The sequence below is a fragment of the Myxocyprinus asiaticus genome, chromosome 14, assembly GCF_019703515.2.
Source record: "Myxocyprinus asiaticus isolate MX2 ecotype Aquarium Trade chromosome 14, UBuf_Myxa_2, whole genome shotgun sequence".
NCBI lineage: Eukaryota > Metazoa > Chordata > Actinopteri > Cypriniformes > Catostomidae > Myxocyprinus > Myxocyprinus asiaticus.
The window spans coordinates 7601598-7618246 of record NC_059357.1 but is presented as its reverse complement, the minus strand read 5'-3'; the positions used below and the strand labels follow the sequence as shown (position 1 = coordinate 7618246).

The window sequence follows — 16649 nt, the reverse complement described above, 5'->3', positions numbered from 1 at the left end:
TGACCTCATCCAACTAAATTATGTTGGCTGAATGAAACTGACTTATTTAAATGAAAGAAACTAAATTGCTTGTAAAAACGTTCTCAAATTTAATTAAGTAAGGGTAATGACTTTTGAAGGGAAGATAAATGAATTTGTTGAGTGAATCTACAGTCTTTGCCCTGGTTATAAATGAGAGCCAAAAATAAATGTTTGACTCAAATGATATGAGGCTATTTACATTTTTAAATGCCTGGCAGAACATCAGAACCTGATCGAATGATTCTTGTTCAGTTTTACACTGTATGGCTTCTAAAAACACATATCTGAAAGTGTTTTTATGTGTTCTGTAGGAATGTTGAGATGGACACTTCATAACAAGGTGGAGAGAAATCCATCTATCTGTGGCCCTCTGCTGAACGTCCTGATAAAAGAGCTTGAGAAGGTTTGTCCCTCAATCGTTCTTTCAAGCTATAGATGTCATGATCCTGGAGGAAAGTTCATTGAAACCCTTGTGTGGTCAATATGTGGCATTTCCTATTATGATAAACCATTTTAAGAATAAAAAAAAAAAAACAGTACTCTGAGGCTTCATATGTACCTTTATGCATTCTAAGGCATGATGGTGTTCTTAGAGTTAAAGATCAGGGAAACAGATACAAAGGTTTTGCAATCAGAGCTGAGTAACTAAGTTGTGGTGTAGTTGTATCTTTAAAAGATTAACTGATTATTTATTTATTCATTCTTTTTCTTCAGGCAGAGAGAATTGATTCCAAGATCCGCATTATTCCTTTGCTTCACACACTTGCCTACACAGTCTTACAGGTCAGTTTTCTTCCTTCATTTTTTCCCGCACATCAACTAAACAGCGTCTGCCACTGCTATGTTTCCAGTCAGTGATATGGAATTCATTTGTAACCTGGTTCCAGGCATACTTGTTATTTCAAGAACAGTTCCTTGTAAATATTTACTGTAAATCAACATGTTTGGTATGTTGTTGTTTTTTTATCCATGAGAGATGCATGTTGCTCATCAGGTTCTCTGCTTTTTTGCAGTCTGTTTTTATTCCAGACAACCTCTATCACAGGATATATGTGTGCCTAAAAAGTTTAGTTATTTTGCCTATGCCCTACTGTGCAATAGCCCTCAACTATGCAAGACAGATGAAAATGGAGCAAACCACACCAGGTAATAAAGTATATATGCAGTAGAAATCTGTAGAAATCTAGTCTCTATCTGGGATGCTGTCAATGTGTCCAACTAATACTACATATTGATTTAACTGAGAGTAGGACACGCTTGTCTTGTTGGTAGCTGAAAACATAACCAAATTAGACAAAATTCTTAGTTAAAGCTGAAGTATGTAACTTTTTCAGTGTTTAAATACTTTCTCCAGTCCCAGCTTAATACAAAGAGACAACAGTTAATTTTCTCGAAAACTGTAAACACTGTTTCTCTGTGGCGCAATAAAAATTCCTGTGTTTATTTTGAGGGTCCCGTTTAGACCAGCCCCAACAAAGTTACTCAACCAGTGGCATGAGTTGTGGGCGGGACTATCTGACTGTTGGAAAAACTGCAGAGGAGGGGCGTGTTCAGAAAGCTGTTTTAAAAGCATTGTTTATTTTTTGCAATTCCATTTGGTGGCGCTAGTGTCGCAGAAATTACTTTCAGCTTCAATGAAAATGCAAGTGGAGGAAAATGTGTCCAACTTTGCAAAGGATGGGAATGTTCGAACACTGCGAAAGTCTGCAGGTGCAGAATCTGTGCGGTCTTAAATCACTAATCAAAGTGATTGTGTTCAATCAATGTGTTCCAGGAATGCTGTATCAAAGGAGGGTCATTGCTGAACACAATCTCCGTAAAGAACTTTATCCACTCTATGAGAAGTAAGTACAGGTATTAGGCCTGACTATTAATGTTCGTTTTCCATAAATGTATGGTTCTGTCCACCTCTCCACCTGCTGTCATTTATTATTCCATTATTATTACATCCCTATACTAATGTTTTGAAATTGTTTGCCTACTGTATTCTTAATGACCATTCTATCTAATGCATATATAAATTCTACCTAAATGATTTTCCCACATTGGTCATTGGGTCAAACCATGGTGACTCATGTTGCTGTTTTCAGTAGTATTCTCTGAAATGTCACTCTGCTTCTGGTGTGTGGAAGGTTCCGTTTTGGTTTCAGTCATATGAAATTCATAAGAATGAAGGTGTTATCGGTCCCTTCACAAGAACAAAGAGTCTGTGCCAAATTAATTGTTATGTATTTGTATTGCACTAGTCTATAAATTGTAATAATAACTTACCTTGTCGAGCATATGGACATATGGTTTTGTTGGTTTATTTTGCACCATTACAATAAAAGAGCAATACAAGAATACACAACAGAAAAGAAATATAAACAGGACAGATTTAATACCCAGCTAGGCTTATTTGAATACTTCTCCTTATACATTTACAGCACAGCATAGCAGAGAGTTGCAAAAAAAATTACTTGCGACTCGACTCGGACTCGTAAACAATTGACTTGAGACTTGACTTGGACTCGAAATTATAAACTCGTGAAAAACACAAGTCATTTTGCCAGGGGCGTAGATTACGGGGGGGATGGGAGGGGAGGTAACCCCCCCCCCCCCCCAATGTTCAAGCCAAATGTATGCCTTTGCATTTTGCCACTGATTTTCCCGCCTGTGCGACTACAGAGTTGGCCTACTCTCTCTCTCCATTTATGCGCTGCCATTTTCTGTTAAGCGACATCAAATGGCATACGCATAAAAAGTGGAATGAAATGCTGCTATTCGCTGCCCGGATCAATGGACAAAGCAGCCCGAGTGCAGAACAGCTGCGTTTATGCATCTCGCAGACCGGTCTCGAGCTCTCAACCTCACATCTCACATTACAGTGCTGCGAGGACCAGTGAGAAACATGGCGCGAGTCACGGAAACATTTGAATTCGGCACAGAATTCTCTGGTGCAAACCTCTCGGTGAGCAAACATTAAATGGGCCGACAAAACAGCACTGACGCTGAGAAAACACCGTGACATGCACAGACAAATTAGCAGACTTTTCAAACATCACCACCTTTATCATGCATTTACTATAGTAACACTAACTGTACTGACTGTAGTATTTTAGGCAGAAATATATTCATAATAAATATTATATTACTACTATAACTCTATTAAATATAAAATAGGCTACATTAGGGAAGTTAAGGAATATCATAAATTTTTGTTACAACTATGGCAGTTTATAAATGTTTTTTATTTTTTATTTATAGTTTTAAATGTGTTTAGGACACTGTTTTTCTTTACAAAAAGAAAAACTTAAAAAAAAGTTTGTTTTATTGAAATCATGTTACATTTTTACCATGGTAGTGACGATCCATGCTTGATTTTACCTGAGGTTACTATGGTCTTGTTACAAATAAATACCACTGTTTAAACTATAAAGTTTTATATTTCAAAATTGAATTAGCCTTATTCAGGTTTATTAAACTAACCAGCTGAAGATAAAGAACTCCTGCCAAAAAATAAAATAAAAAAATAAATGAATAAAAATAAGACTAGACTTAGACTTGGACTTTACTCACCCTCATGCCATCCCAGATTTCTTCTGAACACAAATGAAGATTTTTAGAAGAATATCTCAGTTCTGTCTCAGGTCTATGCAATGCAAGTGAATGGTGGTCAGAACTTTAATCTCCATAAATCACATAAAGGCAGCATAAAAGTAATCCATACGACTCCATTGGTTTAAGATATATCTTCTGAAGCAATGCAATCACTTTGGGTGAGAAACAGATCAATATTTAAATACTTTTTTACTATAAATCTCCACTTTCACATTCACTTTCAAAATGTGAAAGTGGAAGTGCAGATTGATATAAAAAAATGACATAAATATTTATCTGTTTCTCACCCACACCTTTCATATTGCTTCAGAAGACGTACATTTAACTGCTGGAGTCTTATGTATTACTTTTATATGTACTGCAGAAGAAAGAAAGTCATAGACATCTGGAATGGCATGAGGGTTTTAAAATGATGAGAACATTTTCATTTTTGGGTGAACTATCCCTTTAAATTGAAAGAAAAGCAGCATAAATGGCAGAAATTCAAAGAGTGTGAATGTTTGTGAGGGCTTGTAAGTATATGAGATCTCTGTCTCACTGCCTCTCTGTCTTTTATTAGGGTGTTTGTGTTTATGGATCCTGCTGTCTTCCCTCTGTCTCTGCTGAGCACACTCAAAGCTGACGTGGAGAGTACAGACCAACGTGGAGACACATTGATCTACAAGCGCAGGGTTATACTACACACAATGCTTGCTGGACTAGGAAAGCAGTGTCACATTGGCCAGCTCACACAGGCTCTAGAGGTTTGTGTGTGTATAAATACCCGAGTAGAGTATACATTCTTTAATTTATAATCAATGTAACTGCACTTCCAAGAGTCATGAACAGGGAATCTGTGCCAACAGAACTCCACATAAAACTCACAGATTGCTGTATAATTTAAACACCTGTCAAATACAAAGTTCTAAAGATCACTTACTCATTGCATGTTCATGTTCATTTACAAACTGTGAAATAAATCTTCATTCCATCTGAGAATGTGAGAATGAATCTTATACTGTGAGATGGAGCATTGCCATTGTTTCCCTTTAAGACAATAGCAATTTTGTGGTCATGGATGCATTGTGCTTAAAACCAACGTATGGATATAATATGAAAGATATTATAAATGGATGCGTTTTAAGAAACTGCAACCACAGGACTCACACTACTTGCACTAAAAATGGTGTAGAATAGTGCAAAACTATGCAATTTGGGACAATTTAAAGCTCCTTCCTGGAAAATCCTTTGACTTTTTGTTCATTGCAGCATTTAGGTGAAGACCTGGAGCAGCACTTCCAGGATATAGTCACAATCACAGAGCAAATAATAGAAGAGGGAGCTTCTGATTCTAATCAGTACAAAAGAAGACTAGAAGAGATTTGCCAAAACATCCTGCCTGATGTTAGTAAAGGTATAGAGACTTCCTCTTCACTAGCCATACAAACTACTACAAAAAAATTGTGACATATAGTTATGTTCTCATACTTTTGGTCTGTTTAGATCTGTCGTGTCCATCCTCACATGCAGAAGCTCAGCTGCCTAATCCTGAGGTTAGCTTCAATATCTGGACCAAAGAGGATGACATATGTGAGCTGAAGTGCTAATAATTATATTAATACATACAGTATCTGTTTAGAAAAGTAGTTTAGTATAGAATAATAGCAGTATACTAATGTAGCTAGTACAGTTTATCTAGCTGGCTGGTTATTAGCACGTTTTTACTAGCAAACTAGAATTATAATTAAAAGCTTAATGAAAAGCTTAAAGTCAACATTACTTAAATAACTAGCTTGCTACTGTCAACTAGAGTTGGGGGGAGGGTGGGGGGTAGCTAGTTTGCTTAAATAACTAGCTTGCTACTGTCAACTACAGTTAAAAACTTGCTAAACTTTCTTTAAAAAACAAAACAAAAAACAAAAATAGCTAGCTAAAAAAGCTAGATATAAGCCAAACTAGCTAGGTAAACTAGAGTTCAAAACAACCTAGCTAAACTAGACCCTGATAGCACACATACTCAACCAGACTTCTATTTGATGTGGGTGTTTACATCTGGAAGGCGTATTAGCTCATCTGCAATATGTCTATAAGACACACCGTATATTAATTCAGCTGATGTCTTTGAGATATTTATTTAGAATGTTTGTAAATCTGATATTTTTATGATGTTTAGCAGATGATAATTAGATTTAAGACTTACCAGATGAAAACAGACATCTCAGAGATGTCTCTCGTGTGCTATCTGGGTAAAGCTGGCTTAACTACAGTTAAAACCAGGTAGCTAAACTAGAGATAAAAACTAGCAAGCTAAACAAGAGTTAAAACTAGCTAAGCCAAGCTAAGCTTTAGCCAAGCTAAAGGTAAACTAGAAGGTTGTAGTTAAAAACAAGCTAAAGTAGCTAAACAAATTAGCTAGTCAAACTAGAATTAAAAACTTGTTAGCTAAACTATAGTTAAAAACTCTCTAGCAAAACTAGAGTTCAAACTAGGTAGCTAAATTAGAGATAAAAGATAGCTAAACTAAAGGTAAAAACTAGCTGGGTAGCCTATATTTTAAAGAGTTAAAAACTAGCTACGGAAGCAAAACAAGTTAGCCAAGCTATAGTTAAAAACTAGCTAGCTAAACTATAGTTAAAAACTCTCTGGACAAACTAGAGTTAAAACTAGCTAGATAAACAATAGTTAAAAGTATTTAGCTAAAGACCGCTATCTTGCTAAAGGAGAGTTAAAAACTAATATTAAAATCTTACAGCTCAATTAATTATTGCAGTGTAGCACTAAGAACTGCAATTATTTGTGCTGGTTGACAGACCCAGTTTTAGTGTTTTAGTTATATTTTAGTGTTTTACATTTTCTGTCCAACAGGGAATGAGCTGGTTAACTTTGCACTTATGGTTCCTTCGGACCGGAACTCTACGTATCTAGATGAAGATGACTTGAAACGAAACTCTGTCTTGTCAACCGTATCCACGGACAGTGGCATAGAAGGAGACATGCCCATCTCTGAGTTCTCTTCTTTAATGATGGAAGCTCAGGGTGGACCAGAGGAACAGAGCTGCTCTCAGTCCTTCTACAGGAGGCCATGTGTGAGATGGCCCAAAAGTAGCAACAGAATGACGCTCATGATGGAGGCAATTAAAGGAAGTGGAGGATACAACATCCCTAAAGAGGAAAGGAACCTCACCGCTCGTGTCGTTGTAATGGGTGACGATAGAACGCTAGGGCGGCTAGCCAAGACTTTTCATACTATACGGTAAGACCTCTTTTTAATTTGGAATTGTTTTCTGACCCTACACATACTGTAATTCTTCATTAAGGGACCCATGCTTATTTATACATTTTATTTGATGGTTTTACCCAGAAAAAGAGAAGTACGACATCTTCTACTGACAAAGAGAGTGAACATGGAGTTGTATTACATACCAGTCACTGACCAGCCTTCTTCAGCTGTTCAGGTAATAACTAGCTTTTGTGTTTTATTATGCTGTGGTTTTTTTTAAAGGGAAAATATCATGAGGAATGAGGAAGACATGAGGAACTCATATGTCTTCCTCAAAAACAGCTCACATGTCATTTACTAATATGTTAGGAGGGCGTTTACATAGGAGTCTTAAAGGCACAAGAGCAAAAAATGGGTCAGAGAGATGGCACAAAATAGTACTTAAAAATTTTATTAGGACTGTTTTAACACAAAATAAAAATTTACTTGCACTATAAGTAGACTTCAGGGGGTTAGGTTAGGTTAGGTTAGGTTTAGGTATATAGTGTACATTGTGTATGTGTGACCCCTTTAAAAATTATCTCCAAAAGAAAAATGACATCTCAACAATACCTCAATATAAAACGTGTCTTTTTCAGGAGGGTCTTCCGGTGACTGAGGATATGCTAACACTGGCTAGGTACTTGGGAAGCGTGGATCCGTGGTATGACTGTAACATCAACGGTTTAGGGGCCATGATTCTCAAACTGGCCCAAATGGTAATTATTACACTTGTGACTCCATAATCATGCATGATAAACTGTGTAGTTATTTTAATGACTGTACTTTTGCATAGTTATAAGTACTGGTATCAAAGAAAATGCTCACTTTTTTCAAATTTTCACACTCAGGTGTTTATTTTTTAAGTGCGCAAAGCTTGAATGGAGACTGTGGTCTATATTTCGGTCATGAAACTTAACATACAGGCAGCTGTGATGGTGCTATACTTAGTTTGAAAAGTCAATGAGCTGGTACTTGTTGTCCTGAAAGTTCTGAAGACAATGCACTAAAATTAACCCTTTAAGCTCTGAGGGTGTATTTCCTTTTCAGGAAGAGATTTACTTTTTCAGTGGCATACCCAAAGTTAAAGGCTTATAACTAAAAAAACAAAAAACAAGGAAAGTCAAGTGTTTGGTATCATTGGTATAACATTTTTAATGATATAGATTATGATACATTCTAAAACTCTCATCCTAAGAAAAAATAAATTACAAAACAATTTACTTTTTTCTTATTTTTCTGATTTGACATCATATACAGTATATCTGGGTGTAAATAAGATGGCTCTGAAAAACTGCTTTTGTTTTGTTTCCAATCATGTCACCTGTAACTGAGTAAAATGTTGTGTTGATTCAACAAAGCAATCAAAAGTTATAGCATTACAAAATAATTTATCCTAGTGTACAAAAACATCTCCAGGTGTCCAAAAGCCACTCCAAACAAATAAAACATAATAATTGTACATAAGCACTAATTACACATGCAAATACAACAATGACTTAAGGTTTGCATAGCATGCAGACATGATTTTAGTAATGATATTTCACAGAATGAGTTTCATTCTGTGCCATTTGAGTCATCACCGAGTCTGTGTCATGTACTTGGCGCTATCTCTTGGTGGCCATATGTAACAGTTACCAATCACTTGTCCCTCTGCCCAAATATGGATTGTTTTTGTACCGATCTGAACCCAGTTTGATTGGTTTAGAGTTCTTTGATGTTACATAATTTCTGATGACGTCATCTGATCCAGGAAAGCTAATGTGTTTTCAGTCAGATTGCAAGGTGCCAGATAGCCAGATGCTGTGTGCATATTGTGCACATTGTGCTTCGTGTCAATTATCGAATTATCCAAGTAATGGTATGTGATATGTTATGTTCTGCTTATTTTTCTTGAAATTATAAGCGAAACGCCGCATATAGGCAACACCTGTTCACAAGAAACATAAATGTCAAAGATATATACTTAGCTAGTACTTGCTATATTTTTTTCTGTGAGTAAAACATATAGGCTCATTGTATTCTACTCTTTGTGAGCTTTCCAATGACATATGACACATGGCTGTTTGATGAGATTGATGTTTTTACTGATTACAATAATATGTACAGTGCAAAATCTTTCATAAATTATCAAAATGGAACACTTCTGATTTGTCTGCATATTTCAAAGCACTTGTTCAGTTTCGGACATTATGCCTACATGCATTGTAAATTTGAGCTTCTAAGCTTTTAAACAATACCTATTTTGCATTGGTCAAGACTGTAGTTATTAATAACTTGACTTTTTATTTTGCGGGCCCGCTGGCGGCCAATCCGTGTTTAACTGGTTGCGCTAAAGTGTCCTGAAAATAATGTCACAATGTAAAAAGTCTTAATGGATTTTCACTTTCTTAATGGAATTTTTTTTTTTTATTACTTTGGGGTTGGCTATAATCAGGACATTTTCTTGACAGATTTTGATACTATCTTCCTAGTCTTTTGGATGTATCAACATGCATTATCTGTTTCAAAATGGAATGACATTTAAATTGAAGAGGTTAGGAAAAAAACATTATATTAATCTGTTGAAACTCAGAATGCTCTGCTCCACTTTCTGGGAACTTGCTTGTAATTGTTTTGGTGCATTGCAGTGTAAAGTTGTATATGCTGATGTACAGTTTGAGTTTTGAAGTGATCATCTTAACCTCACTCTTAAATGTTATGATTATAGCAATCTAGTCAGAGTGAATCATCAGACCCCAACTCCTTCCTGCTAGATATCATCTCTTACTACACACGTGTCAGCCAACATCCTGTGCATCTCCCCGTCTACTCTGTCAAGGTTAGATCTTCTCTATATAATCAACGTTGTAAATCCCTGTCATGTTGAAGGAATTAATGTTGTGAAAAAGGAAATTGTCTTGCATGTCATGAGAATTGTGGAGATTAAAAAAAATGGAATGTCCTTGTGTTCTATCATCTAGATCTGTTTCTCTGGCCCCAGCACTTACACAGTGGAGGAAGTGTTTGTGTCTCAGCTCGCAATGGACTTCCCCGATGTCAGAAGTTTCAGATCCACATTTAAAGACACAATTAAAGGTATTGTGCTGCGTTTGAACAATTGATCAACTCATGGATTCAGAATGTATCTTGGTGATCAGTGTTGGGTTAGTTACTCAAACAGTAGTCCACTGCAAATTACTAATTGTAATCAGTTATACTAATTGTAATCAGGTTACTTTACTAATTACTTTGTCTATAAAGTAATCAAATTACTAATTACTTTACATTTATGTTGCTTTCTAAAACACTTTTCACAGAAAAGTTTGTTTTTCGCTCAAAAAATTCCACATTTTGTTTGTATTTTCTCACTGTAACACGCAAGTCATACACTCAGCACCATACATTTCTCCCTTGCAATGGCTGTCACAGAAACACAAACAGACGTACATATGAACATAATTCATGTTTTGAACGCATTCTGCATAATATTATATTTTATATGTGTAACCCAATGTACTTAAGTAATTAACTTTATTGAAAGTCAGTAACTGCAATCTGATTAAATTATTTTTAAAATTAAAAAGTTATTATATTACATATAGATTACAATTTACAAAAAAGTTGACAAAATAATTACTTCATAAATTAGATTACACCCAACACTGTTTCGTGTGTTTTTATTAAATGCAAGTCATTGATTTTGTAATACCTTTTAACTTGAAGGTTCAGTGCGGTACAATAGGAACAACCCACAAGAATTGTATGGTCCAACTGTGTCGGTTAATTATAGAAAGGTGAGCTTCTTCTGGATATATTTACTCTTAATAATAATGCATGTAATCTTTTATTTGATGCAAAATCACGTATAAGAATTTTTAAAGTATCTGCTGACATTATTGTGAGACTAATAGAAAAATGAGGGAAAATGTGTAATTTTCAGTATTCAGTATTAGACTGTAACTTTTTTGTTTTAATTTAAAAATTTTAAAAATATATATATTTTACTCTACCAGTTAAGCTAGTAAAACTGTCATAATTAGTTATGCATAATTAAAGTCTAATTTAAATGTATGCTAAGGTGCATATAATTCAAGAGGACAAATTTACAGCAACGTGCACTAAAATAACATGCAATTTATGCATTTATGTTTTTACACCACAAAAGCATAATAAATTATTTCTGATGTGTACATTTCTCTTAGGCCTCAATAAGTGACAGAGAAAAGGAAAGGGGAATGACTTTGATGACATGTGGCATGTTAATCAGTGTCATGCCGTCCTGCACAGCCAAAAGTATGTCACATATTTAAAATTCTAAAACCTCCCTGTCGTTGCCGCATTTATCTTTTGCCAGGATCAGCATTGTGATTTGTTTTGGACAGGTTTGTTTATAGACAGACAGTAGCAATAACATTGATTACCATGATAAGCATTAGAATGTCTGTTCTTTTGAAAAACATGTTAGTTAGTTCAGATGATGTATTATTTGTTCTAGTCCCTAAGGTGAGGACTGAGTGTGTAAAGAAAGCTTTTTCATTTGCTGCTCCTTCTTCTTGGAATGTTCTTGCACAAACCTTAAAGATTACAAACACTATGCTTTTAAATGTATTTAGGACTTGAAGTCAAAGAGTTTCTAAACCACAACTTTGGCCAGTGCCAGTGTTTTAATCAGAATCAGAATGAGCTTTATTGCCAAGTATGCTTACACATACAAGGAATTTGTCTTAGTGACAGAAGCTTCCAGTGCACAAACAATACAGCAACAAGACAGAGATAATAAAAATAAAAAAAATAGAATAAAAATAAAAAGTGAATAGAAAATGAAGTATATATAGATATACACAATATGACAATATAGATATACGTATGTACAATATACAAATCTGTTATATACAGAAGCAAGGGAATGTAATGGCAGAAGAGGTATGGTATGTTGGATAAATATAAATAGACTAAGCTGTGTATTGCACATTAATTATTGCTCAATGGGGCAGTTTTAACTGTTCATGAGATGGATAGCCTGAAGGAAAAAAACTGTTCCTGTGCCTGATGGTTCTGGTGCTCAGAGCCTGCCAGAAGGCAACAGTTCAAAAAGGTAGTGGGCTGGATGAGTGGGGTCCAGAGTAATTTTTCCAGCCCTTTTCCTCAATCTGGAAGTGTTACAGTTATTGAAGGGAGGGCAGGGGGCAACCAATAATCCACTCAGCAGTGCGAACTGTCCATTGTCGATTTCATTGCTGCACTAAACCAGACAGTTACTGAAGTGCAGAGGACAGACTCAATGACTGCTGAGTAGAACTGTATCAGAAGCGGGTTGTGGTAGGTTGAACTTCCTCAATTGGCGAAGGAAGTACAACCTCTGCTGGGCCTTTTTTCACAGTGGAGTCAATGTGGGTCTCCCACTTCAGGTCCTGTGAGATGGTAGTGCCCAGGAACCTGAATGACTCCACTGCTGCCACAGTGCTGTTTAGAATGGTGAGGGGGATCAGATGTTGGGGTGTTCCTCCTAAAGTCCACAATCATCCACCGTTTTGAGCGTGTTCAGCTCCAGGTTGTTTTGACTACACCAACAGCCAGCTGTTCAACCTCCCATCTGTATGTAGACTCATCATCATCTTGGATGAGGCCGATGACAGTGGTGTCATCTGCAAACTTCAGGAGCTTGGCAGAGGGGTCCTTGGCGGTGCAGTCATTTGCATACATGGAGAAGAGTAGTGGGGAGAGCACACATCCTGTCTGTCCAGATGTTGCAGGATATGATGCAATCTCATGTTGACTGCATCATCCACAGACCTGTTTGCTCGATAAGCAAATTGAAGGGTATCTAGAAAGGGTCCAGTGATGTCCTTCAGGTGGGCCAACACCAGTCTCTCAAATGATTTCATGACCACAGACATCAGAGCAACGGGTCTGTTGTCATTAAGTCCTGTGATTTTGGGTTTCTTTGGGACAGGAATGATGATTGAGCATTTGAAGCAGCATGGGACTTCACACTGTTCCAGTGATCTATTGAAAATCAGTGTGAAGATGGGGGCCAGCTGGTTAGCACAGGATTTTATACAAGTGGGTGAAACACCGTCTGGGCCCTGTGCTTTACTTGTCTTTGTTTTCATAAGACACGGCACACCTTCTCTTCACAGATCTTAAGTGCAGGTTGAGTAGCAGGAGGGGGGAGTAGGGGGGTGCAGGAGGTGTTGATGTTTGTGTGAAGTGAAGGTCAGAGTGGGTGTGGGGTGTGAGATTGGGCCTTTCAAATCTACAGTAGAACACATTCAGGTTGTCAGCCAGTTGTTGGTCCGCTACAGTGTTGGTGGTTGGAGTCTTGTAGTTAGTAAGATGTTTCAGGCCACTCCACACTTATACAGGATCGTTAGCTGAAAATTAGTTTTTCAGCTTCTCAGAGTATCTTCTTTTTGCCACTCTGATTTCCTTATTCAGTGTGCTCCTGGCCCGACTGTACAAGATTTTATCCCCACCTCTGTAAGCATCCTCTTTTGCCTGACGAAGCTGGCTGAGCTCTGCTGTAAACCATGGTTTGTCATTGTTGTATGTTAAATAAGTCCTAGTAGGAATGCACATATCCTCACAGAAACTGATATATGATGTCACAGTATCTGTGAGCTCGTCCAGATTGGTGTCTGCAGCCTCAAAAATGCTCCAATCAGTGCAAAGCAGGCTTATAGTTCCAGCTGTACTTCATTGGTCCATTTCTTAACAGTCTTTACTACAGGTTAAGCTGATTTTAGTTTCAGCCTGTAGGTTGGAAGAAGATGAACCAGACAGTGATCAGAGAGTCCCAAAGCTGCTCTAGGGACAGAGCGATATGCAGCGCTGTGTTCATGCATGCTTGCGACGGGATGTACACACTCACCAGAATAAACGAGGAAAACTCCCGCGGCGAGTAGAAAGGCTTACACTTAATAAAGAGCACTTCCAAATTAGGACAGCACATCTTCTTTAACGTTGTTACATTTGTACACCAACTTTCATTGATGTTAATGCATGTTCCACCGCCTCTCATTTTCCCCGTTAGGCAGATGTAACGCGCTTTCCGGAATGGCTTCACTCAGCTAGGTTTCTGTGAAGCACAAGGCAGCAGAATGTATATATGTTAATGTATAATAAATAGGGCTGTCGATTTAATGCGTTAATTCAGTGCAATTAATTAGATAAAAAAATAACGGACCGAAATAAGGAATATTCCTTCCATATGAGCAATTCAAGCATGTATTACCACCTGTTTTCTCCAGAGGGCAGTAAATGAAACTCGCTGTATAGGCAACGTGCAGCTTATACAGAGAACAAACCACACTCACCAACAGCAGACAGCACAAGATGAGAACATGTTCTTGCGTTCAAACACAGATTGGTGGAGCCTAAATCCAAACGCAGGGATGTCAAGATGTGTTTTTCCAGGTTTCAAACTTTGTTTAACGTGACACAGCAACCTAAAACAGTATGTTTATGACGCGATGCAACCGAGACGCTCCAAAAACGTCCGTCTGATGCAGATGTACATTGATGCGTCCTTAGACAAGCCCTCATAATAAATCTCGGACTGATTGACGAATTCAATTGCAAAATGGATCACTGTGAACTGTAGGCCAATAATAGGCTTATGTTAAATAATATGGAAATAAACAATATATTTGATTCTAAAGGCAATTTTTGTATTGTCTTTTTTAATGCTTAACTTGTGTGCCTAAATAATGTCATTAATTTTATTTATCTGTATTATTATTTTTTTAAATATATATATTTTATTATATATATTTATTTAATTATAACTATTTATAATTATTTAATCATTATATATTGAATTATTATAATTTGAAGGGCTTTCTCAGCAAATATTTATGTATGTGATTTATTGCGATTAATTCGATTAATTAATTGGCATATCATGTTATTAATTCGATTAACAATTTTAATCGATTGAGAGCCCTTTTAATAAACATAATTTTATTTTATTTGTTTTATGCACAGTATTTGTGTTCTTGTTTTTACTTGTTTGCCTTGTTTACATTAATTGTTACAATGTTTTATGCTGCCATTTTGGCTAGGTCTCTCTAGGAAAAGAGATTTTAATCTCAAGAGACTACCCTGGTAAAATAAAGGTATAATTTAATAAAAATGATAAAGTGTCCAAATAGCCTACATATTTTTTACATTTTTATTTTATTTTTCTGTTATTATCTATTTTTATTGATTCCGTTCACAAATTAAATGAACATAACAGAAAATACAGAATCAAATTATATACATTAAGCCCCCCCCCCCCCACACACACACCCACCCAACACAAACATGCACTCAGTGATCATAATTATTTAGAACAGAAAAAAAAAACATTAAAAAAGTATACTTTCAAAAAACAATAAGAATGCACATACACATTTAAAACTACAAATCCCTCTCCACTGCCCCTCCCTGAGAACCCTCCAAAAAGGCCAAATATCTACCACACTTCCTATTAAACAAATCCCATTTTCCCAGCCTTCTATATATCACCTCCTCGAATGCCGCCACCCTGCCCATCTCTGTGCACCACTCCTGAAATGAGGATGCTCCAGCCGACTTCCATCCCTTAAGAATGATCCATCTGCCGATCATAACTCCGGCTAGGACCCAACTTTTTTGATATCTATCCCCTATATTAATGACCGCCCTATCGCCTAAGATACAGAGTCTGGGGCAAAATGAAAATTTAGTGTCCAATACATCACACATAAAACTCTGAACCCTCAACCAAAATTCTTGGATCTTAACACACTACCAAAAAAACATGGGTTATGTCCCCATCTTCTGATTGGCATCACCAGCAGCTGGGTGTGTCTTTAAGACCAAGCCTATACAATCTAGAGGGGGTCCAATAGAATCGATGTAAAATCTTAAATTGCATAAGGCGCACCCTTGCATCTCTAGATAGAGACTTGACTTTTTTTAGAATCCTAGCCCACACTCCCTCCTCCAGTACCAAGTTTAAATCTTTCTCCCATAATCTCTTGAGAGACGCTGAAGCTCCATCCCCCAGACTCAGAATTAGCAGGGAGTAATACACCTCATGCCTCATGACCTTTTCCAAAAGCAGTAATCACCATTCCCAGAGTATCTGCTGCTTTAAGGGGGTGTATGCTACTCCCAAAAATAGTTCAGAGCAGGTTGCACAGCTGTAAATACCTAAAGAATGAGATCTGGGAATCCCAAAATGTTGAACCAAATTTTCAAAAGATCTCAACACTCCACTCTCATATAAGTCACCGAGTGTATTAACCTCCCTCACAATCCACTCTGACCAGCAGAAAGGGGACTTATTAATACATGATTTTGGGTTCTGCCATATGCTCGAGGCAACATTTAAATACATGTCCTAATTAAACACTCTGGACACTTTTGTCCATACCGAGTGCAAATGCGAGATAACGGGGTGTAACTTAACTTCTCCGGTTAGTTTAATAGAAAGGCTTTGCAATGGCGAAATAGGAGCAAGAACTTCCTGTTCAATATAAAACCAGGGAGGGGCTCTCTCAGGTGGAAGCGACCAATGAGCCAAATGTCTGAGACCGAATGCATAATAATAAAACAAACTCTTGGGTAGGCCTAGCCCACCTTTGTCATTCGGCTAATGTAATTTACTGAAGTGTAATCTGGGATGTTTACCATTCCAAATGAAGGACTTCGCTATGCTTTCAGATTGCTTAAAATAAGAGAGGGGGACATCTGCAGAGAGAGATTGTAGCAGGTTGTTGAATTTTGGAGTACAATTCATTTTAATAACATTAACCTTCCCAATCATAGATAAATGTAA

At 36.9% G+C, this 16649-nt stretch overlaps 1 protein-coding gene across 1 annotated transcript in view; it reads left to right on the top strand.

The window, feature by feature from the left end:
- Nucleotides 1–16649, top strand: part of LOC127452061 (phosphoinositide 3-kinase regulatory subunit 6-like) — a 30427-nt gene that overhangs the window by 9820 nt on the left and 3958 nt on the right. Inside the window, exons 5-18 of the mRNA XM_051717225.1 lie at nt 333–424; nt 736–804; nt 1035–1167; nt 1796–1865; nt 4181–4364; nt 4870–5014; nt 5104–5190; nt 6466–6853; nt 6962–7055; nt 7459–7578; nt 9570–9680; nt 9823–9937; nt 10565–10635; nt 11044–11134. Coding sequence (XP_051573185.1) covers nt 333–424; nt 736–804; nt 1035–1167; nt 1796–1865; nt 4181–4364; nt 4870–5014; nt 5104–5190; nt 6466–6853; nt 6962–7055; nt 7459–7578; nt 9570–9680; nt 9823–9937; nt 10565–10635; nt 11044–11134 — 1770 coding nt within the window. The remainder of the gene's footprint in view (nt 1–332; nt 425–735; nt 805–1034; nt 1168–1795; nt 1866–4180; nt 4365–4869; nt 5015–5103; nt 5191–6465; nt 6854–6961; nt 7056–7458; nt 7579–9569; nt 9681–9822; nt 9938–10564; nt 10636–11043; nt 11135–16649) is intronic.